This window comes from Muscardinus avellanarius (assembly GCF_963383645.1).
Source record: "Muscardinus avellanarius genome assembly, chromosome: 9".
Taxonomy (NCBI): Eukaryota; Metazoa; Chordata; class Mammalia; order Rodentia; family Gliridae; genus Muscardinus; species Muscardinus avellanarius.
This window is the reverse complement of record NC_137795.1, coordinates 53,720,831-53,744,965: the sequence shown is the minus strand read 5'-3', so window position 1 is coordinate 53,744,965 and position 24,135 is coordinate 53,720,831. Positions and strand designations below refer to the sequence as shown.

The following is a 24,135-nucleotide window of genomic DNA, read 5'->3' as shown; positions in this document are numbered from 1 at the left end:
ATTCCTAGTAATGGGTAAAATATAATTTAACTCCCATTGCCTCTCTCCTATTGATCTACCAGGGTTGTAAATGATTTTTAATATGTTCTCAAATATTCTCTAGGTCTCCTGTTCTGATTTTCACATATCTCATGTGTATTGAGATTTTTATTTGGATTATTTTCTCAAATATCGTGGCTCACCGTATTCAAACTTGAAGCATATTTGTTATTTCTTTTTAACATATCTTATTATCATGTTATTCCCTTCCCTATTGTTTTGTCTTTTGTGAGATTTACCTTTAAAATCTCTTAAAAAGGTATGAAATAGATTTAGACACATCATTAAGTCAAACAGTAAACCTTAAATTAAGGTATTTGCAATAATCTTTAGGTAGCATTTTATAAAACGTTATCTAATATATTGAGATGCATTTTTCAAATAAGCTTTTATTGACTGTATACATGATAGATGCTGTACTATGATTGGCCTCACAGGATACAATAGACAAAGTATTTTCTAAAATACCACATTAAAGTAAATTACCAACTGTACTAATTGTAATGTCATTAAATTAAGTTACTATTTTGCTTCATTTGTTAGAAGGCAGTTATCTTAATTATTGTCACTGTGTGATTAGTTCTATATTAGGAAACCCACAGAAAATGTGCTACAATATACGATACTCTAACACAAAATCCCAAGATGGTTACTCCTAGGGAAAACGATGTTAGAAGCAAAACATTTTTTGTATTTTCTCATATTCTCCCTTGTGTTCCTGCCCTGACAGCTCTCTCTCCTGGGAAAGGTTATAATCATTTATTTCCACAAATATGCAAATGACCGGCTAGAACTATTATGTTAGCTTACACTGGCATTTACATTCAATAATAATAATAATTATACCTTTTAGTGTTTCGAAAAATTCAGCAATATCCTATGGTAAAAACTTTATTTTTAATCATTATTGCAAAGCAGTTCCTTAGGTAATATTATTTGTCCACTTTACATAGATAAAAAAGAAAAATCCTCAAATAAATTAATTTAGTTTAGGGATTATAGGCTCCTTTCAAAAAATATTTTGATATATGTAACATTTTATAGAATCAAATTTGCCGGCAGTTTATCTTCAAAGATAAGTACCATACTTGCGTGTGACAAATGAATTAGTCAATACTTGTGTTTTCATGATGCTTCATTAAAAGCTTTTATTGCCACTGTCCTAATGGCTCAATCGATGGGGTGAGATTATATGAAACAGGATCTTTTCACCAACAGAGAAAAATGTTGGCTCCAATAGCTTTTACACCAGAAAATAGAGTTTAACTTATTTGAAAAATGAGAATATAGACTTTGATAAGCTTAAACACTAAAGGAGAATTAATGATTTTTAAAAATATTAATCATTTAAGGCCAGGACTGTGCTGTCCAATTATGGTAACCACAAACACATGTGGTTGTTGAGCATTTGAAATGTCTGATTTGACTTGAGATGGGTGTGAGTATAAAATGTTCACCAAAGTCTAGAGACTTATTATGAAAATAAATAATGCATATTATCCCAGTAGTTTTTATATTGATTGCATGTTGACTTTAGATGTCTAGGCTAAATAAGCTATATTATTAGAATTAACTTTATCTACTTTTTATTACTCTCCTTAAGGTATCTATTAGAAAAATTTAAATAACATATTAGACTCACTTTAAATTCTTTTGGATAGTACTGAGCTAAAAGGTTGACATCTTCAAAGAAGTTGGACATCCATAAATTAATGTGACCTATTTTTCTCAGAATTTAAGCAAATACATTTTCTACCAATAGAAAATTTAAAATGATAATTTCGTACCACAAAGAAGTCCAGCTGTCTAACTTAGTTGTTCACTTTAATGATTCTTTAGTGCTAATTTATTCTTCTCCTGCATCCAACTCTTTTGGAGACCTGAAAGTTTAAGAGGACTTACCACTGAGATTGACTCATTTAATAATAGAATATGCATAGCAGGTTGAGAGAGGACAGAAGGATATTCTGGGACCGGGTCTCAGCATTACAAAAGAATGAAAAATCACTGTGTGTTAGGGTATCAGTTAAGAGTCTTGTCATTTTGTAAGAATTAAGTAATTGAATATAACTGAAGAAGAAAGAAATAATTGTTTATAAATAGATGGAAATTACACGTGAAAAGATATGAATGTTTTAGTTAATATTATTTTCTTGTCTCTGCTAGTTATAGAGGAATAAAATTCATGTACCCACTTGTAAATCCACTTACTGAATCCAATTTAAAATCTACTTACTATTCAATCACAGAGATATTGAGTGGTTGACACTGATTTTCAATGAAAGAAAGCAACACTGAACAAAAAAGATAAAATCTCCTACTTTTATGGAACTCGTTGGAAAAGCCATCAATAAGTACACAGAAAAATAAAATGTATACAAGATGAAAAAATCTAATATATCATGAAGAAAAATGCAGTTTACGAAAGAGAACACAAAATATAGTTGTCATGAAAAGTCTCACTAATGGGATGACATTTTATCAGAGATATAAAGACGGGAGGTAGTGAGATCCATTTGGGCTAAAGGGTTTTCCCTGTGTGGGGTGGGCTGGACCGGCCCGGGAACTGGTTCTTAGAATATAATTACTAAGCAGATATTTCTCTCACTACTTGCAATCTATTCCTGTTCTTTCCATATTGGTTAGTTTTTAATGTATTTTATTATCAGTGATAGGCAAATTTTATTTTCTTTTTTTAACAGTATAATGTTTCCAGAGCTAACTGCAATAAGATAATCATGTTGTTCACGGATGGAGGAGAAGAGAGAGCGCAAGAAATATTCGCCAAGTACAATAAAGACAAAAAAGTGAGTGTATTTTTATAGAATTTTAATTTTGATATCTAGGTGGTTTTTAAACAGATAGTGGGTAGAGGTGGGTGAGGGGAGACTTTTTAGTTAAGAACACTAGTTCCAATTGAAAAGTAACAATAATTATGGATTGTGAGATTATATTCATAAGATGTACACATACCACATGACTAATATATTAAGAAAATAACTTGGACTTATAGTTTCTTTTTAATTTTTTTGCATAGTGTCTGTAAAAGAAAATGTTATAAATAAGAAATCAAAGAGAATTGATAAACAACTTAACCTTTTATTGGATAAAACTTTATTATATCATTTAATTATTAAAAATACTAGTGATACTCAGTGACTTCTTAAATATTCCAAGTATTATCTATAGATATATATTTTTATAATTGCAAAAAGCAATTTACAATAGAAACAAGTGCATCTCATTTGAAAACTCCACTGTCTCTTGCCGGGCATGGTGGCGCACACTTGTAATCCCCGCGCTTGGGAAGCAGAGACAGGAGGATCGCGCAGGTTCGAAGCCAGCCGCGCTAGCTTAAGAGACCCTGTTTCCAAATAAAAATGTAAAAAATAGGTCTGGGAGTGTAGCCTAGAGGTAGAAGGGCTCCCAGGAACCCCAGTACCACAAAAAAAGAAAGGAAAACTCCATTGTCTCAAAGCAGAATTTAATAGTAATCCTTACATAGGTATAATTTTTTAAAAGAATGCTATCCCAATAAGCAAATAAGATTGTGAAGATCAGTGTTTTATAAATGGAATATATTTATTTTAATATTTGTTTTATTGTGAAAAGTATTGTAGTAAGAGGAACCTAGTTGAGCAACCAATTTATTTAGTTAGAACACCTAACTTACTTTTTTGAGAGTACTGTCTTCTATCAAAACAGTGACTATTGCCGGGCGTGGTGGCACACGCTTGTAATCCCCACGCTTGGGAGGCAGAGACAGGAGGACCGCGCAGGTTCGAAGCCAGCCACGTGCGCTGGCTTAGGAGACCCTGTTTCCAAATATAAAATGTAAAAATAGGTCTGGGAGTGTAGCCTGGAGGTAGAAGGGCTTCCAGGAACCCCAGTACCACCAAAAAGAAAAAGAAAAAGAAAAAGAAAAAAACAGTGACTATCTTTTTTAGAAGTACTTGGATCACAGTTTATTTTAATTTTTATTGATTCCCCATATTGTACAGTCAGACAATAATTCTCAACCTGGTTTCCTAAAATGATCAGAATCCATAAAAAACATAATGAGAAATGATAATCTATGTTTCATGTTTCATAAATTCCAAAAAATGTATATATTTAAAACTATACATTTATCACTTATCCATAAGAAGACTGCAGGGTAAAATGCCAACTTGATTTGCCTTTTTTTTTGAGCTGGAGTCTCCTCTGTTGCTCAAGCTAGCCGCAAACTTGGATTTTCCAGCCTCAGCCTCCTTAGTAGCTAGAATTACAGGGCTATGCCACTGCACCCAACTTTTCACTCTGCTAATGATGGAAATTTTCATTATATCCCCATGTTGAGATAAGATAATGGTTGTTAAAATTTGCAAATTTTTTTGGTCTGCAGGAATATTTTGTTTATGTGCCTCCAAAAAGAATAAATTGGCATTCTTATGCCAAAAAGTTTTTAAAAATGACCATTTAGAAAGATGTGGCTCATCACTAGCTCTAAAAAATTGTTTCATGTGTTTGAGGAACACACATGAATTGTTTATGCATGTTAAAAGAGCAATGGAATATGAATTGATATGCTCAGATGGTTTAGCAGACAAAATATTGTGCATAAGGGAATACAGTACTGATGAAATTTTGGGGACACTTTGAAACATTCAGGTGCTTTTTGGCCAATATTCATTCGAAAATTATAAAAAATTGAAATTATAGACACATGTAGAACTTCAAATTAATAAAATCTTTCTAATGTTTAACTCTTTGCACGCTGCCTATGTATAATATTATGCTGTTTAATACAAACTTAAGTTGTTGTTTTTTTCTTAATCTCTTGATTTAAGTGGTACAGAAGAAGCTGGGCATGGTAGCGGGCATATGTTTGTAATCCCAGTACTTGAGAGGCTGAGACAGGAGAATTGCAGGTTTTTGGCCAGCCTTAGCCACGTAGTAGATCCTCAGCAACTTAGTGAGACCCTAATTCAAAATAAAAAAATAGGCCTGGGAGTTTAGGTCAGAAGTAAAAGGCCCCTGGGTTTAATCCCCTGTAAAACACACACACACACACACACACACACACACACACACACACACACACACACTCTCTCTCTCTCTCAAACAGTATTACAGAAGAGCTATTTCTTTTTAAGAAAATTGATAAATGAATTGAGCTATTAACAGACTGACTAGTTTTAAGTGATAACTTGATTCTATTAATACTTCTTAGAAAGTATCAGAATTAAAAGTCATGAGAGCTGAATATGGTGGTACAAGCTTGTAATTCCAGTACTTGTGAAGCTGAGACAGGAGGCCCTCTGAAACTTAGTGAGGCCTTGTTTAAAAATAATAGCCACGCATGGTGGTGCACGCTTGTAATCCTGGTGCTTGGGAGGCTGAGACAGAAGGATCACACGGGTTCGAAGCCAGCCTCAGCTACTTAGTGAGGCTTTCAGCAACTTAGTGAGACCCTGTTTACAAATAAAATATTCAAAAAGGTATGGGAGTATAGCCCGGAGGTAGAAAGCCCCTTGTTCCACCCCCAGTACCACCAGAGAAAAGAGAAAAGAAGAAAGAGAGAGAGAGAGAGAGAGAGAGAGAGAGAGAGAGAGAGAGAGAGAGAGAGAGAGAGAGAGAGAGAGAGAGAGAGAGAGAGAGAGAGAGAGAATATAAAAATAGGTCTGGGGGTGCAGGTTGGAGGTAGAATATCCCTAGGTTCAATCCCCAGTACCTCAAAAAAAAAAAAGTCATAAGAGAATGCTAATGCAAATGCATTAATCTAAGATATAATGTACATGTTTTATTTAATAGCTCTTTCCTATTGCTCAAAATTCAGAGCAAGCCTTATCACCTGGAAGCTGACCCTCATACGCCTGTCCCACTCAGGCTTGCTCAGATCACTGGCCACTCTTCTCACAGTGTACTGTACAGAGCCATACATGTCCCTCTCTCAACTCCACCTGTGGAATCTATCCTCTGGCCCTCTTTGAAATACTAGGTCCTACAGTATTGGCCCTGTAACTTACTTAACTTTGATCTGTAGCTTTCCAGCCACATGTACAGATTAACTGATAGTTCTTTTTATTTTTTTATTTTTGATGGTACTGGGGATGGAACCCAGGGGCCTTCTACCTCCAGGATACACTCCCAGACCTATTTTATATTTTATTTGGAAACAGGGTCTCTTAAGCCAGCTGAGGCTGGCTCCAAACCTGCATGATCCTCCTGTCTCAGCCTCCCAATTGCTGGGATTACAAGCATGTGCCACCACTCCCAACTTCAGTGATAGTTCTTAATACATGACAGTAAATGAATTGAAAATATGTAATAAAATTTGAAAGCATTAGTTCTGTTACCAGAAAAACATAATTATAAAGGAGTGGCACAATAAAACTCTGCTTATTGAAATAGTGTTAGTAATCTATTATTTCCTTGTTGTAAAGAATTTAAATATAACAGAATTAGCTTAACATAAAATTCAACTATATAAACATAATAAAATACATTTATTTTAAAAATCTAATCTTTTAAGAAGATTGAAGTCATGCCAAGTGTTTTTACTGACCACAATGGAATGAAACCATAAATCAAGAACAGAAGGAGATTATCTCAGTTTGCAACCAACTTGATCTTAATTTTTTTTAGTCATTTTATTTTTTGAAATGGGATCTCACTGAGTTGCAAAGGGCCTCACTAAGTAGCTGAGGATGTCTGCCAACCACGGTCCTCCAGTCTCTGTCTCCCGAATGCTGGGATTACAAGCATGCACCACCCTGCCAGGCAACAACATGATCTTAAGTATATACAAAACTTTAAAGAGTCAAGGAGAAAAAAATTATTAAATTTATTAAAGTCAAGCCAGATGTGGTAGCACATGCTTGCAAACCCAGCATTCGGAGGCTGAGACTGGAGGATTGCAGTTCTTGGACAGCCTCAGCTACTTAGTGAGGTCCTCCACAACTTTGTGAGACTCTGTTTCAAAATAAAGAATAAAAAAATTAGGGCAGTAGGTGTAGCTCGGAGTTCAAATGCCCCTGGGTTCCATCCCCAGACCTGCAAAAAAAAAAAAAAAAAAAAAAAAATTATGAAAGTCAGCATACAAACATTAGTTATGTTTCTGTATCCTAACAAACTACCTGAAAAAGAAATTAGGAAACCAATCCCATCTACAATAGTACTAGAAAGAATAAAATAAGAATAACGCTAACTAAGGAGGTGAAATAGTTGTATACTAAAAACTATACAACTTTGAAGAAAAAAAATGAAAGCAAACACATACATATGAAAAGTCATCTCATGTTCTTGGTTTAGAAAACTTACTATTGTTAAAATGTCTGTAGTACTCAAAGATAAATACAGATTGAATGCAGTCTCTGTCGGAATCCCAATGCCATTTTTTATAGAAACAAAAAAATTTAAAACTACTAGAGAAAAACAAAAGACTATAAATCATCAACTCAATCTTGGACAAAAGAACAAAGCTGGAAGCGTCATACTTCCTCCTATATTACAAAGCTACAGTAATAAAGAAAACAGAACATTATAGACATTTAGACCAATGGAACAGAATAAAGAACCCTGAAGTAAATTCATGGGTTATGGTCAACTGTTCTTCAACAACACTGCCAAGAATACACAATGGAGAACCTCTGAAGTAAATGTTGCAGGAATTGGATATCAATATCAAAAGAATGAAATTGGATCCTTAGCTGACACTACACTTAAAAATCAACTCAAAACGGCTTAAAGACTTCTATGTTGGTTTGAAATATGACTTAAATGTAATGTAGTGATTTACTAGGAATGACACGGAAGCACAATGAAATGTATGTAATGCAGCCTTAACACAAGAGAAAATTCTGTAGTATGTGACAACAGGGTTGACCCTGGAAGACTTTATGTTGAGTGAAATAAGCCATTCATAAGAAAGCAAGTATGATATGTTTCTCAATACATAGAATATCTAAAAATTCAGTAGATTCACAGCATCAAAGAGTGGAATGGCTGTCGCCAGGCACTGGGGAAAGGGACAGTTTCTAACCAACCGGCACAAAGTTTCACTTAAGCAAGATGAGTAAGTTCCAGAGATATGCTATGCAACATTGTGTTTTTTATAAAAATAATACACTTAAATATGATGAAAAGGTATATTTCATGTTAAAGTATTCTTACCACAGGAGACAATATTTTAAAAATATATAAAAGTGGCGAAGTCTTAAACCTTTTGTGAACTTAAAAAGAAGCACCCTGAAAACCACCGTCTGAAGTTTGCTTTCCCCCATGCCTCTTCTATGATATTAATATGGCTGCCAAATGCTTCATTCACATTCATTTTTCATCCAGATGGATCAAAATTTGCTCAGAGAAGCTCAGGTAGGTGTGATGAGGTGTATCTGGAGATCCGATGAAAGAGGCTATAGATACAGCTATATTTAAAGAAGCCAAAAGGCATGTGAATCAGAACAAAATGTTTGAGTTCTTTTGTGGAATGTACTGCTCTTGGGAATTCATCTACCTGATTATAGATAGGTACAGCTTCAAATCTGAATCCATGTTAATCTCCTCACACAGCTGTTACAAATTAAAATACACTCACTGTCTAATCTGTACCTGCAAAAATGCCATTCCTTAGAGCTCACCCATGTGTACGAGCCGTCCTTAAATATGGTGCCAGAACTAAAAACGAACTCTATCATTGAATCCAAACAAATGAAAAAGAAAAGTAAAACCAGACACAGAGTTGAAAGATAATTCCCAGGACTAGCAAAATTAAATGTATATGATTTTCTGTAGAACAGCAAAGGAGTTGCTTAGCAATATATACTTAACATTGCTTAGCCAGCTAGAAAACAGTTCTTTTGAATCTTAACTTTCAGAACTAATGAAAAGGGAAATGAGATGGCATTCAAAATCAATAAAATGAAAACTTCAAACAGAATTGGCAGGAAAATGGGAAAAACATGATAAATGTGAAATTTTCGTATAAAGAATATAGGGCTAAAGATATAATTGCTCAAGAATATGCATTATTTTAATACATGTAAAGAAACTATTTTTTAGTCCTAGGGATTAAACCCAAAAATAACCTATCCCTGAGGTGAATCCCTAAGTATTTTTTATATTGTTTTAAGATAGGGTCTCGCTAAGTTGCCCAGGCTGGCCTAAAACTTGTGATCCTCCTGCTTCAGCCTCCTGAGTAGAGAATATTACAGTCATGTGCCATGATACTCAGCTTAAGGAATATACTTTTAGAGAAAAATTGAGAAAATATTTGCTTTATTATTATTAGAGCTCAAAAAGAGAGAAGAAATATCCTATAGTCTATAAAAATCAAAACTAAGGCTGAGCGTGGTGGCGCTCGCTTGTAATCCCAGCGCTTGGGAGGCTGAGAAAGGAGGATCACACAGGTTTGAAGCCAGCCTCAGCTACTGAGTGAGGCTCTCAGCAACTTAGTGAGACCCTGTTTCCAAATAAAGTATAAAAATAGGTCTGGGAGTATAGCCCAGAGGTAGAAAAGCCCCTGGGTTCCACCACCCAGTAACACACAATAAATAAATAAATAAATAAATAAATAAATAAATAAATAAATAAATAAATAAAACTAAATGAAAAAATGGCTGGATATACATTTGTGTTTTTATGGGTAGAGTGAACACTGTCGACTTTCAGCAGATGGTAGGGAAGAGAACTCATTGCATTTCATACGAGCTCTCAGCATGGCTTCTCCATCAGTAAAAAAGGAACTCTTTTGAAGGGAATGTTCAAACACGTGATAATGAAGGGCATTTAACCCATTAAATAGTTCATAGCATTTAGCAACTATGCTTCTTCTAAAGGCTTTTATTTTAGACATTTTCACACTTCTAGCACTTTCTAAGATTTTCAGCTTTTGAATAGGAGCTACATCTTGGTTCCTAAAAACAAATGTATTATTTATGCTGGCATCACCATGACCCTCCCAGTATAGGTATCATCAATTTAAAAGACATGCTTGTTACATATGTGCATGTCCTTGTCTATAACAGCATTTACTTATACTCTTTACTCTTAGTATAAAATTAATATTGAGAATCCATTTCCTACATTAAGAGTAATCTTATCAGATAAGGTTTTCTTCAGGTTTGAATCATATTACCTTCCTGAGTTTTCAAGTTCTTAATTGATATAGGGCTGGGGATGTAGCTTGCAGGTACAATACCCCTGAGTTTCATCCCTGGTACTGCAAATAAATAAATAAATAAATAAATAAGAATTCTTAAAGGCTGACACATCTGGAAATGTGTTATTTTAAGTTCTTTCTGAGCTTTGAAAGGCTAATGCTCAAAATAGAAAATTCTGGTACTTTGGCTACAGGAGATAATGCTGTAATCGTCAACACCATCTTCAGTACTATATCTAATAGCACTTATAATTTTCTATATAATGTAAATGCCTTGTGACTGGAATCTTGATTTTAAAAAAAAGCATGGGCATCATAGTTAGCCATCATTGCCTCCATTGTGGAAATAAGAATGAAAATACTTATTAAAATTCCCAGCTAAGTGGCAGCCTCAGGAATTTAATGACCTAAATTTCATAGCCTCATATAGAACACACCTGGGTGGTCATCTGTCTGCGTCTTTCTCTTGGGCAGCCCTGGAACATTTGCCCCCCCCCAGAGACTTCCTCTTAATGAGGCAGAAAGACTTTACCTACCCCTCAAGGAGATGCTCCCCCCCAGCTCCAACAGGCCAAGATGGATCATCCGAGCTTTGTACCTTTCAGATCATTGGGCTTTATAAAATAAATTAAGTGTGGAAGGTGAACTTAGACACTTTTAATTATTGCTTAAAACTAGAGGTGTGGGGTATTTAAACACTTTGGGTTTGAGTACATTTGTGAATTATGAAAACCACTGTAGAATTTTCCCCTAAAATATTCAGGCCAGTCTAGTGTTTTCATAGGCTTGACACCAAGAATCTTAGTCTCCAAAGTAGATTAATAAACCCATCTCTGATATCATTTTTCTAACATGTTTTTAATAGCTGAAGTTTTTATTTTAATTTTATTGGCTTCTTTTCTTCACAGACTCACTTCCATTATTCTTTGGAGATTTGCCTGTTGTAAATTAAACTTAAACTCTGGGTAACTGATAATTGTTGAGGTGACAGTTTCCAGTAAATGGGTTCTTCTGGGAAACAAATTCTTATGGCTTTTTAAAATAAGTTGACCCTGTGACTTTAGAAAACTCTTAAGTGAAGAAAAGTATTTTAGCATTCAACCAATAAGACAAAACAAAACAAAATAACAGGTTAGCAGAACTCAGAAACATAGGATAATGTTAGAAACCAATAGAATATAGAACAAACCAGTAATACATTTTAAATAACCATATTTTCTGTTAATTATGAGGTTTTTCTTTAGTCAAGTAAGCCAGGTTTCACATTATCTTTGAATAACTGTTGAAAATTAATTTTTATACAAATAAAGGTAAAATTAGATAAATTTACAGCTAATAATGACTGATTTTTAGTTTATTTAATTTTATTAAACCTTTGTCCCAAATTCTTATTACCTTAATGAATATGCTTTTATTTATTTATTTATTTATTTATTTATTTATTTATTTATTTATTTATTTATTTTTGGTGGTACTGGGGTTCCTGGAAGCCCTTATACCTCCGGGTTACACTCCCAGACCTATTTTATTTTTGGAAACAGGGTCTCTTAAGCCAGCACGGCTGGCTTCAAATCTCCAGTCTCTGCCTCCCAAGCATGGAGATTACAAGCGTGCGCCATCACACCTGGCGCATGAATATGCTTTTCTGTCTAAGCATGCATCAAGAATTATAAGAACGTCTTAAATTCTCTGGGAATAACATAGCATATTACTTATACAAGTGTATTAAGTAGCTTTATTTTTTCCTGAAATTTTTTTTATTCATCTTCAGTGAGCATTTCTACACAAACTAAAATAAAAACATAATGAGCTGGGTGTGATGGTGCACATTTGTAATTCCAGTACTTGGGAGGCTGAGACAGGAGGATCACAGGTTTATGACCACCCTCAGCTACTTAGTGAGGTCCTCTGCAACTTAGTGATACCCTGTTTCAAAATAAAGAATAAAAATTAGGGCTGGGGGTATAGTTTAGAAGTAGAATGCCCCTGGGTTCAATCCCGAGTACGAAAGAAAGAAAGAAAGAAAGAAAGAAAGAAAGAAAGAAAGAAAGAAAGAAAGAAAGAAAGAAAGAAAGAAAGAAAGAGAGAAAGAGAGAGAGAGAAAGAAAGAAAGAAAGAAAGAAAGAAAGAAAGAAAGAAAGAAAGAAATTTACTATAAATATAATGAAACAGCCCAAAATACAAAGTACAAGATGACCACTAGTCCCTTTTAGACTCTGTGCTTCCTAAATATTGTAACAAATTAACTTACATAAGTGAGATGGCATCAAATCTCGTCTTTAGTCTCTCTAGAAAGAAATCATTCATTTGGTTTGTCACTTTTTTATTAATAAATATTTTAATTTTTTGTAAAGCCATACAGTAGTTGCTAAGTCATGCAATCTTGGAATTTGTTGAGCCCAATTCAACATTTATTCAGTGCTCTTTTCCACACTTTTTTGAAGACCTGGGCTTCAGTATTGTGAAAAATATCTGACAAAGCCATTTTTGACTGTGTATAGCATTGTGACCCTATGATGAAAATTTCACAGACGCAAACATTTTCAAATAAGAACCTATTTAAATTCACATTGTTAATTTAACTGATTTTAACTGATTTTCTGGGAACATTTCACTTAGAAAATTTGTAGTGTGCCTGTATTACGTGAATTAGTATTGGTTATAATTGTGATCCTAGGCATGAGTAAAATAATTTTTCTCTACAAAAGTTGAATTTGCTGTGATACTGAGTCAAAAGTGAATAATTTGTACATAACTTAAATTTTGAATGAAATATTTCACTTTTGTGACTTTTTTGAGTTGTTTTGTTTATCTTCTTGTTTCTATATTAGGCTATACAAGTACACAAAAAATCTACAATATAATTTAATTTAAATTTTAAATTATGCATATTTCAAGTAATCAGTATGTTTCTATTTCTCTAAAATTGTGAATAAACAACAATTATAAATTTGAAGAAATAGAAAATATCAGAAGAACACTAGTCATCTGTGGCTTTGGACATCTGAAATTTCAGAGTTAGTTCCCTGACTACTCCACGGGGTGGCAGTAATATAGTATAGAATAGGAATAAAACCTACTATTCCAAGTCGAAAATTGGTGTCACAGGGCTTCTTCTAAATTTCACCAATTTGTTACCTGCCTGCATACACTACAAAATGTGCAGGGCAAATGTTTGTAGATTCGAAGTTAGAAATCTTATTACATAATTAGCAGTATTTTGTATAAAGCAAAGACAATGATATGTTTCCTGGGAATGAAATAATGTTTTTATTGATTTTCTATTGTAATATGGCAAGGTACAACAGTAAATGCCAAGTTTTTCGTGACTTATAGTAAACTTTTCTCAACTGAAAACATGATTAGAGTTCGGCATAATAATGCATGCCTGTAATCCCAGCTACTCACTAAGGAGAAGAAGTGCAAGTTCAGGGCCAGCCTGGGTAACCCAATAAGACCTTGCCTTAAAAAATTGACAAATAGAAAGGACTTGGGATGCAGCTCCATCACAGAGTGCTTGCCTAGCATATGAAAGGCATTGGGTTCAATTCCTAGTACTAGGTAGAGGCAGGGGTAGGGAAATGTATGTATATTTACAAGATAATCCATTATAATTTATAAAATTCTGATATATGACTGTGTATACTTAAACCAAGAGGAAAATATAGATTTTGTAACTATTATAATGATAAGATACATATAATGTTGAGTTGCACAAATTATAAAAAGAAGGTTGGATTTGTGTTTCTTAAGATTTTCTTAACTTGAAAGAAAAATTTCAGGAAAACATTATCACTAAAATGTCTGTAGCAATGCAAACGAAAATTGAGACAAGGGAAAGAAATGAAGCATTCATAATATTCATGTGATTCCATCAGTTAATGATTAGCTCACATCTAAATGATCGGTTAACATTTAAGTAGCCAAGCGCTTCTGTGAGTGAGAAAAAGAACAAAGAGGCAAAATTGTAATTAAATGTGATAGAACATATACATTCATACCCAGACCTAATTCCAAATTCCTTAATTTTGACAACCTCTGAAGGCTCCGTGTAGGCAAACAGAAGAGCTAGGTGAAACTTTTGTAGTAAAACAAATAAAGCAACCAGTCATTTTTTTTTTTTTACTGGATTGGGTTTTTGTGGTTTTTTTATTTTTGACTAAGTTAAATGTTTATTTGGACTATACGAATGATAACATCAGTCGAAATGAGCACACAGTGGGTGTCTAAGTGTAACCTCTATGTTATTAGAAGTGCTTGTCGTCCAGGGTCATAGTTATAATTCACTTAGTCTTATTTAATTTATTATACTGAAAAGTATCTTATGGAAAATATTTTCCTATGGTACTGTTGTGGTAACAGTACACACAGCTAGTGGTAACATGTAGACACAGGTGTGCTTCAATTGAAGGGTTAAAGCATGCATTCAGACGTTAGTTATGAAGGACGTACCCAACTGCTTTCTGAAACATTTGGATCCAGTCCCCCCTGCTCTGAGTTCATGTGAGAAATAAGATAAGGCCATCAAATCAAATTATCAATTTGGGTGGTCAACGTTTTCTTTTAAGAGCAAGTGCAACAGTGTAAGCAGTAACACGACCTTGAAATATGTAGAACCTGCTAAAATGACCCAGCTGAAGTCAAGTCAGTTAAACCCAGTTCAAGGAGAATTCCTTGAGATAGAAGGAAGGGAGCTCTTCTGCCTTTAATCCAGATGCAGTCATTTCTCCTCAGAGTTTGAGGAGATTAAAACCCAAATGTGTCCACGAAATGGCCTTGTCCATAACTAGCTAAGGCAAACCTGAAAGATGACTTAACGGGTAGCTAGAATGAAATCATAACAAGTGAGAAAGCAACACCCAGTGTAGGCTTTGAGGACAGGGACTATTAAGGATGCGATTTGTGTGGCTAAGACTGATAAAAAGAAACAGATGTGAAATTGCTGAGATCTGTGCTCTGAACCATGGGCAAAAGATAAAATAGACAAAGCAATTAGAAAACACCAATTCAAATAGTTACTCTACATGAATTAGAGAGAAGCTCAGAGTTTAAAATGGGTACCTGTTTCTCTATGATAGCCACCATTTCTAGGAAACGAGTAACATACTAACATCATAATTGTATGTGTGTGTCTTATATATTTCCATGGTGTGAAAGTAGCAACAAAACAAAACAAAACAAAACAAAAAACTTAGTGGTGACTTAGTTTCTTTAAGCAACTGAACATATTTTTGTATACATTTTCATCACCACCTAACTGTGATACTGGGAAATGGTATTGCTGTGACTGGGCATGTGGGTAATATATTTTAATCACATGAGACAAATTTAAAAAGGCGAGATTGAAGTGGACCTGAACAATGTATTTTCTAGTAATAAAGTCACAGTCACACTCCTGCTCAAGGTTGGGACATGGTACAGGATACACAAGTGCTCATTTAAATTTGGCAGTTACTGCTTTAGCTATTTCATCTTGCCATTCAGTTCAATTTTATTCAGCCTAATGGATGCATATTTGCTAATTCATCCAGGTGCGTGTGTTCACGTTTTCAGTGGGTCAGCATAATTATGACAGAGGACCAATTCAGTGGATGGCTTGTGAAAATAAAGGTAACAGATCTGTTTTATTATAAATTATGTTTTGGCCATTGTCATTAGGTCTACATTTTCATTTAAAATAATTTAAAGTTGTTGCTAACATATAGAAATCAGGGCAATAAGATTCTAGACATGCTTTCAATAGAGAATACACATACAACAAATATTGACATTAGCATTATATTATAAAAATATAGATATCTGATCATAAAATTGGTAGTTTATAAAAGAATATGTTTAAAGATATATAAATTTGTATTTATATTTTATTTACTTGATCAATTTAAAAGTAAAAAGAATAACCCTTTCTCCTTCAATGATATAAAATACTTTTGTGTTTCTTTATTATAATATGGATATAAATATGTATGTATTTCAGGTTATTATTATGAAATTCCTTCCATTGGAGCAATAAGAATTAATACTCAGGTATGGTTATTTAAAATTTTTACAATATATTTCCAAAGTTTAAGATATTTTTTCCAGTTGGAATGTACTCAATATGGAAAGACTATGCAAAAAACAAAACAATATAAAATGCTTTGTATCATGGTAATGTATTATTTTATTTAATTAAAGTCCAAGTGTTTTCAAACTTACAAAACTCAGGTAAAATATGAAATAAACAAGAATACATTATTATTCCTAGATGTTAAAAACAGCATAAAAATGAATAAAGTAAAATTTACTAGTCACCTGATCTCATTTAATCTGATCTCAATTCTATTACAAATAATTTAAATGAGTTTTTAACCATATATAATATTAAAAAATAATTATTCTGGATAAATTATACAAGGCTTTAGTTAGGACCTAAATATTCATGAGTAACCTCTACAGAACTATTTATCTATATAGAATAAAGTTACAAGAAAATGAGTTTTCTAACATCATTCAGTTGAAAATGTCTATGAAATAACTTTTTGTAGAATTGGGTAATGGAGATAATTTTAACATATGTTATTTTAAATTATTCATACATTGTTTAAAATCATTGCTCAGTTTTAAACATAGCTGAGAATCTACAAAGCAGACTAAGTCAAAATTTAGCATAAGTAACATGGCCTTTGAGGATGTGAATACAGAGCACACCGAATGTTGAAATGAAACAGCAGCTACATTTGAGTCTGATGTCTAGATTTGGCACAATCTTTCATTTATTTTTTGATATGTTTAAATGTAGTTTTGAATGTCAGCCAAACAATCTGTGATATGAAAGCAAGTATGTGGCTGCTTTATTATTTCAAATTTGTGCAATTTCACACAGTAAATCACAGGGCTTTAAATAGTTTAGAGCAACATGAAGCAATTCGTAAGGAACGTATTTCAGTTATCATTGGCTGTACCTTTCCAGAACAATGCTCTGATTGTTACTAGCAAAAAACTGAGGTAGGTCTAATGTAAAAATAAGATGAATATTGTTGACTCGAAGTATGTAGATGTTCTAATTGTGGAATACTCAAAACAGGAATTAGATGATTATTATATGCTCACTTCCTTAATAGTTTGTTTCCAGATTCATTTTCAAATCTAGATTATTTCCCCCCGTGGGAATTTTTTTAAACACAATATTTCTAGTTTTGAACTGCTACATTTTTGTTATTTTTTTATTTTTACAAATAGGAATATCTGGATGTTCTGGGAAGGCCAATGGTTTTAGCAGGTGACAAAGCTAAGCAAGTCCAGTGGACAAATGTGTACTTGGATGCACTGGTAAGAGACTTAGTTGTTCAATGAAAGATGGTTATTAACAAAAGCACACAGTTGACTTCTATTTGTTCTAGGTGACATTTTTCCCCTTCATTTAACCCTTCCTAAAATCCCTTCTATCAAAAGCACTTTTTGAGCCGGGCGTGGTGGTGCACACTTGTAATCCTAGTATTTGGGAGGCTGAGACCAGAGGATCGCGGTTTGTGGACAGCCTCAGTTACTTAGTGAGGCCCTCTGCAACTCAATGAGACCCTGTTTCAAAATAAAGAATAAAAAATAGGGCAGGGAGTGTGGCTTGGAGGTCAAATGCCCCTGGGTTCCATCCCCAGACGCAAAAAAAAAAAAAAAAAAAAAAAAAAAAGAAAGGAAAGCACTTTTGTTAGAACTTACTCAACAAAATCCTAGATTTGTATGTAATAAAGAAGCAGAAAGTATTATTTTATTTTGTAATTGATCCATTGTGCATGTAGAATTTTCAGCCTAGAATGTTGAATTTATGGGCATTTTGGTAACATTTTGAATTTTTAATGTAAAAATAGTGCTGATTGTAATATTAATGAAAACTCACTTCTGCAAATTTTGAACAAGGGAGTTGGGCGTGGTGGCACACACTTGTAATCCCAGCCTTTGGGAGGCTGAGACAGGAGGATTGCAGTTTGCAGATACCCTCAGCTATTTCTTAGTGAGGCCCCTTGAAACTCAATGAGACCCTGTTTCAAAATAAAAAAAAAAAAAAAAAATAGGACTGGGGTTTAGCTCAGAGGTAGAATGCCCCTGGGTTCCATCCCCAGCACTGAAAAAAATAAACAAAGATTTTAAACAAAGTATTTTTAAGGAGTGGTCCACTAGTAAGAACACAAACAACCTTCACCACTATAGCCAGACTCATCAAAGCTCAGGAGAACACTGGGTTAGATAGGCAAAAATCTTAACCCTGCACTGAAATTATCACAAATGCAATAACCTCCTCATATACAATCTCTTGCTCAGACTTAGACTCAGAGCCATGCATTTTTATGGAAATATAATACTGAAGTGCCCAAATCTAGTGTGAAATGGCATGCATGTGCTAAATTATCCATTGCACAGTGTACATTTTAGTACAGGTCTTTCATCCTACTTAAAATGGAAGTTCTCAAATGGGGTGGTTTTGCCCTTCACAAGTCATTTGGAAATTTCTATATTCATTTGTCATTGTCATGGCTGAGGGATAAGGGGTTGTTACTGGCATCCAATAGTTGGAGGCCAGATGCTGCTAAACATTCCACTGGGCCCAGAATAGCCCCAATTCCCACACATACAAGAGAAAGTCACCCAGCCTAAGATGTCAGTAAGACCAAAGTTGAGAAATCCCGTTTTTATATTATTTTCACCTTCCCAACATGAAATTTATAAGTAACTATAAGACTTAATATTTACCCGTGTGCTTAATCTTAATTTAAAAGCTTCATTATTGATTTACTGAAACAATATGTTGGAGTAAATGCTGATTCAGTAATACCCTTTGGCCTACTTGGAGCCCAATTATGTGCTGTTACTTCTTTTCTAAATGCAATGATGAACCCAGAGGGCAAAATACAGTCCGTTTGGAATTAGTTATCATTCGGTTCTTATAAAATAAACATATACAGGAAGTTAGAAGAAAAATAGGCACTATTAGCAGCAGTCTTGCATGCTAAAAAAGATAAAGTGGAGCTTGCTTACCTCAAGTCTTAGCTAAAAGTACAGTCCAGTGTCCCTTCTTGACATCACTTATTTATTTAAGGTCACATGGTCATCTCTTACTGCAGCCCACATGTTTCCATTTTTCAAACCCATCACAGGACTGTGTGTGATAGGAGGAATCAATAATTATACTCTGTTGTATTTTCTATGACCACAAGTTCATTAACCGGAATATCTGTGTTGCCATTAAGCTTCTCACTGATAGCACAAATGACATTGGGAGGAAAGTTGGTTCTACATGTACTGTTTACAAGCTGAAACTAAAGGTTAAAAGAAAAAGAAGAAATGGGGCACGGAAGTTGGCTGTTCAGTGAACACAGAGAGCATTCTTTTTACCTGTCTTGAGAATGATAAGTGGCCCATAATATATTTCTTGCTCTTTGTAATCATTGCATATAGCAGGTTCAAAATGTATGTTGGTCAAATCAACAGTACAATATTTTGAAGAAAATTTAATAAATATAACGTGAAAAATAAAGAAGTCACATATCTGGAAGTATTGTGGATTGTAGCTAAAAATAGTGACACTTTAGTTGAATATATGAGTCCAAGTATGGTTTCTGTAATTGATGTGAGGAGCAAAACCACACAAAGAAGGTATAGTATGAAATTTCTGGAAGTTCTGGGTAGGTTGAAGGAATAACACCATGGTTACCTTGAGAGATAATATAGAAAGATAGAAACAAGAATGGAACAGTATTATGGAGAGTTCATTTTATTGGGGAGAAAAAGTGAGACTCTTTAAATAAATAAAAGATATGAAAAGAGTTGGGCTCTAGCAAATAAATATCAAAGAAGCCAAAATCTTGTTTCTTTTTATTGTCTAGAAACATGTAAGGGCACTGGGAATAGAGTACATTTTTTTGTTTTCTTGTAATTAGGAAAAAATAGAAATTGGATGCCAATGAGTTTATCCAGGATTATCATAAATCTAATATGTTAGTAATTTAGGATTTCATTTTATGGTATATATTACCACTTTTAAAAGCAAATGATAGCTTTCTGTACAAATGCAAAAGTAATGCAAAGAAAAAATGAATCTATATCTACTTTGTCATGGTACCATTTTAAAGCTATTTATATAAGTGATAATTCAAATAGAAGCTCACTAAAAGTAATTTTCACTGAATTACCTCTTTTTTTGTACCAGCTTCATGAATTAATTTATAATATGACCTTATTGAGGTGGAAAGTTTTCAACAGGAATGTTAATTTACCTTTTTTTTCTTTTTGGTGGTACTGGGGGTGGAACCCAGAGGCTTTCTACCTCCGGGATATACTCCCAGACCTATTTTATACTTTATTTGGAAACAGGGTCTCACTAAGTTGCTGAGAGCCTCACTAAGTAGCCGAGGTTGGCTTCGAACCTGCACAATCCTCCTGTCTCAGCCTCCCAAGTGCGGGGATTACAAGCATGCGCCACCATGCCTGGCCATTTATTATGGCCTCAATAACTTTTTGAGGCTGGTCACAAACCTGTGATCCTCCTGTCTCAGCCTCCCAAGTACTGGGATTATAAGTGTATGCCACCACATCTAGCTAGCCACAGTATATTTAAGACGTTTTCTTTATAAGGCTGTGCTGTTTCTAGAATTAGAACAGATTTCTCTAAATTTGGATTTGGGGTTGTTTTTCAGAGATGACTGATAATTTGTTTTAATTTAACAAATTCAAAATTTTCTTAAAGACTAATTTGTTAAAAATGTACTTTCAACATCAAATAGTGGTTAAAATGTATATCTTATGTCCACAGTTTTCAACTACATAAAAGCAACTTCTAACTTATAATAATCACTGGATTCTTTTAATATGTGAAATATCTATATGCTTATAAATAAGGTGGCATTATTTTTGTTATGCAAAACTGCTTCATGACTAAACTTTAATATTTGATGTTTACAGTTGTATTTTTTACTTTATTTAACTTTGTCAAAAAATATCTATTTGGGAGAGGATATTTAGAAGTAATATTACTTCTTTTGATCAGCATAATATTTATGTATAATATTCCAGAAAGGCAGTATCAATCTCATATTTCATCTATTTATCATGTTATTCAGCTACACATTTTGTTATATTGCATGAAGCCTTTGACTTAGGTCATACAAAATTAGAATGAAGACACAAAAAGTCATTAAAAATAATTGAATACTACTCTACTTATGGAGAGCCCTAATTTTATGTGAACTATCACTCAAAAGAGGGGACAGAATTACTGAAATATTTAGAGGCTACTGTCTATTTGTGTAATTTGATTATATTCTATTTATTAGCAATGCTCATTTGATATTATTTTAAATATCACATGCTTCAATGGATGCATAAGTCTTTATTATTTCTGAGAGCTATTCATTGATTTTTTCTTGAAAGAATTAATTACTCATTTTTGTGTCTCTTTGTAAAATAACTGCAAAGTGAAGCCTTAGATACAAAAGGCTAAAGAAGTAGGGCAAAGTTGAAACTGTAACTCTCATTTGCTTTTTTCTCTCTATCTATTTTTAGGAACTCGGACTTGTCATTACTGGAACTCTTCCGGTCTTCAACATAACCGGCCAATTTGAAAATAAGACAAACTTAAAGGTTAAAAGTTAATTGATAAAGTTAATAATAATAAATGATAAGCTGTGATGATGAAGCTTAATGTGGACAAGATATTTCTATAAGGAAATATGTACAGCGAAACTGTCTTGTGAGGCCAGAGGTCACTGGCAACAGCTGCCTATGTGATAACCACCTGGGAAAAAGTAAACTCAGGTCAAACTCTCTGTTGCCCTAGAGTCAAGACCCAGCTTCAAGCTACTTAATTATGACCTGATGAGAATACAAAGTCAGACACTGGGAGTAATTGCATGACAAATGGCCAATAATATCTTACACTCACTTTTAAAATGCATTTAAGATTCCATGGAGTTCAGGGAAAAAAACCCAAAGACTAAAACCATAATGATTTATCAATTGTACATAGGTACGCGTATAGAGTCTTTACTCTTCCAGCTCCCAAATAGTGGTTGTTTAGTTATCTTGTAACTTAAGGATGTGTTTTATAGTCCTTTCTCTTTTCTTATTTTTTATAAAATACAGAAAACATACTTGATGAACTTCATAATAATATTTGATTTATATAACACTGGTAATAATGTCAATGCAATAAAATGCTACCTACTTAAAAGTTCTAGATAATTATTTTAAAAATACCTCATATTTATTTTGTTTATATTTTAAAAATAATTTTTATATATAAGTAGGGTTGCATACCTATTTCTTAGCTTGATTTGGAATGAATTTTTGACTGTAGAAGTTAAGATTTTTTAATACTAAATATTTATTTTATAAATGTAGGTGATTTTTCTGATTTGGAGGAATACTTTTTTGTAGTTTGTTTTAATGAAGTCTACTGCACTAAAACATTGTTTATTCAGTTATTAAAAATCTCAGTTGAATTTCTTATTTTAATAATGTAGCATATAAAACATTAGTTATTTCTCTTTAGTGGCCCATGATCATTTTGAAATATCTGAGTTCTAAATATTGCAATTCATAAAGGAGTAATTCTCAAGCTCTTTCTCATATGTGTTTAAAAGATCACTATCGCCTCTTAATGAGCATGTTTAATTTGTGAGTTTTGTTCAAAGTAGGATTAATTCATTATAAGAGAACATTGCTATTGACATAACTCTCACTATTTCTGTACCTACACAGAGCTTAAAGAGGTTTTTTTGTTTAACCTATTAATGGGATTTATAATTTTATTTGTAAACACAATTTTATTTATCGCTTTGTAATTTAAAACAAATTTATTTCTGGACTGTAAATTTTAATGCAGTTTGCTTTTTTGTGGTACTGGGGATGGAACCCAGGGGCATTCTACCTACAAGCTATACCCCCAAGCCTATTTTTAATTCTTTATTTTTGAAACAGGGTCTCACTGAGTTGCAAAGGGCCTAAGTAGGTGAGGCTGTCTGCAAACTTCAATCCTCCTGTCTCAGCCTTCTGAATGCTGGGATTACAAGTATGCCCCACCATGCCTGAGTCGCAACTTACATTTTTTATTTCCCTTAGATATTATGAGAGCAACTCACTACATAGGCTTCTGGATGTACAACTAAAACTATCATGCCAATTGTTTGGTATTTAGAAGTTGCTAGCAACAATTAGCAGCAGCGTTTTGAGGATTCATTCATTACCAATAAACTCATAAACTTTGATGATAGTAAACAGAGGTACTATCACCCACAAAAATCTTGTATTTCTTTACTCCACACTGATCAATCTGTAAGTTGGACATTCCTGTGGTTTGTGATTCATAGTGCACCCCAAAGTCAGTGTGTACATGTAAACACAGCTACAGCTGCTGACTCTAGGATAGCAACTCAATGCATATTAGGAGAAAAAGGGTATAAATATTTTCATATTTTTATTTTTATCTTCAGTCATCAAGATTTTGTTTAAGTTAAGTAATCATAATGAAACTGTAGAGAACAAAGCTAAGAATCCTTATAAATTAACACCAAAAAAGTGTCTCGTCCTATACACACACTTACACACATGCTTAAGCTAGTATCGAAGATAACTAGAGCAAAAGGAGGAACATATATAATATTGAATAGAAATATACAAGGTTTTGGTATAAAATGCCCTAAATTTTTGCCATCTTCTTATAGAACCAGCTGATTCTTGGAGTGATGGGAGTCGATGTGTCTTTGGAAGATATTAAAAGACTGACACCACGTTTCACAGTAAGATGCAGTTCAATGTTTTGTAACCTTCCAGGTTTTAGAACTGTGTACTAATTTAGCTCATCCATTAAACACAAGTAATTCTCAAAAATTATCAACCGTTATTGAAAAATCTTAATGATAAAAAGCATCCTTAAAGTAAAATATAGAGATACCATGTTACCTTCAGAATGCTGTAAAATGTGT

The 24,135-nt window shown here is 33.6% G+C and overlaps 1 protein-coding gene across 10 annotated transcripts in view; it reads left to right on the top strand.

Moving 5' to 3' along the window:
* CACNA2D1 (calcium voltage-gated channel auxiliary subunit alpha2delta 1) overlaps positions 1 to 24,135 on the top strand; it is a gene marked incomplete at both ends in the record, with an annotated part of 507,019 nt that overhangs the window by 424,501 nt on the left and 58,383 nt on the right. For all 10 annotated transcript variants that reach the window (XM_080701701.1, XM_080701708.1, XM_080701709.1 and 7 more), the window contains 6 exons: positions 2,742 to 2,846; positions 15,712 to 15,790; positions 16,158 to 16,207; positions 17,402 to 17,491; positions 21,716 to 21,793; positions 23,875 to 23,949. In XM_080701701.1, the coding sequence (XP_080557827.1) occupies positions 2,742 to 2,846; positions 15,712 to 15,790; positions 16,158 to 16,207; positions 17,402 to 17,491; positions 21,716 to 21,793; positions 23,875 to 23,949 (477 nt within the window). The remainder of the gene's footprint in view (positions 1 to 2,741; positions 2,847 to 15,711; positions 15,791 to 16,157; positions 16,208 to 17,401; positions 17,492 to 21,715; positions 21,794 to 23,874; positions 23,950 to 24,135) is intronic.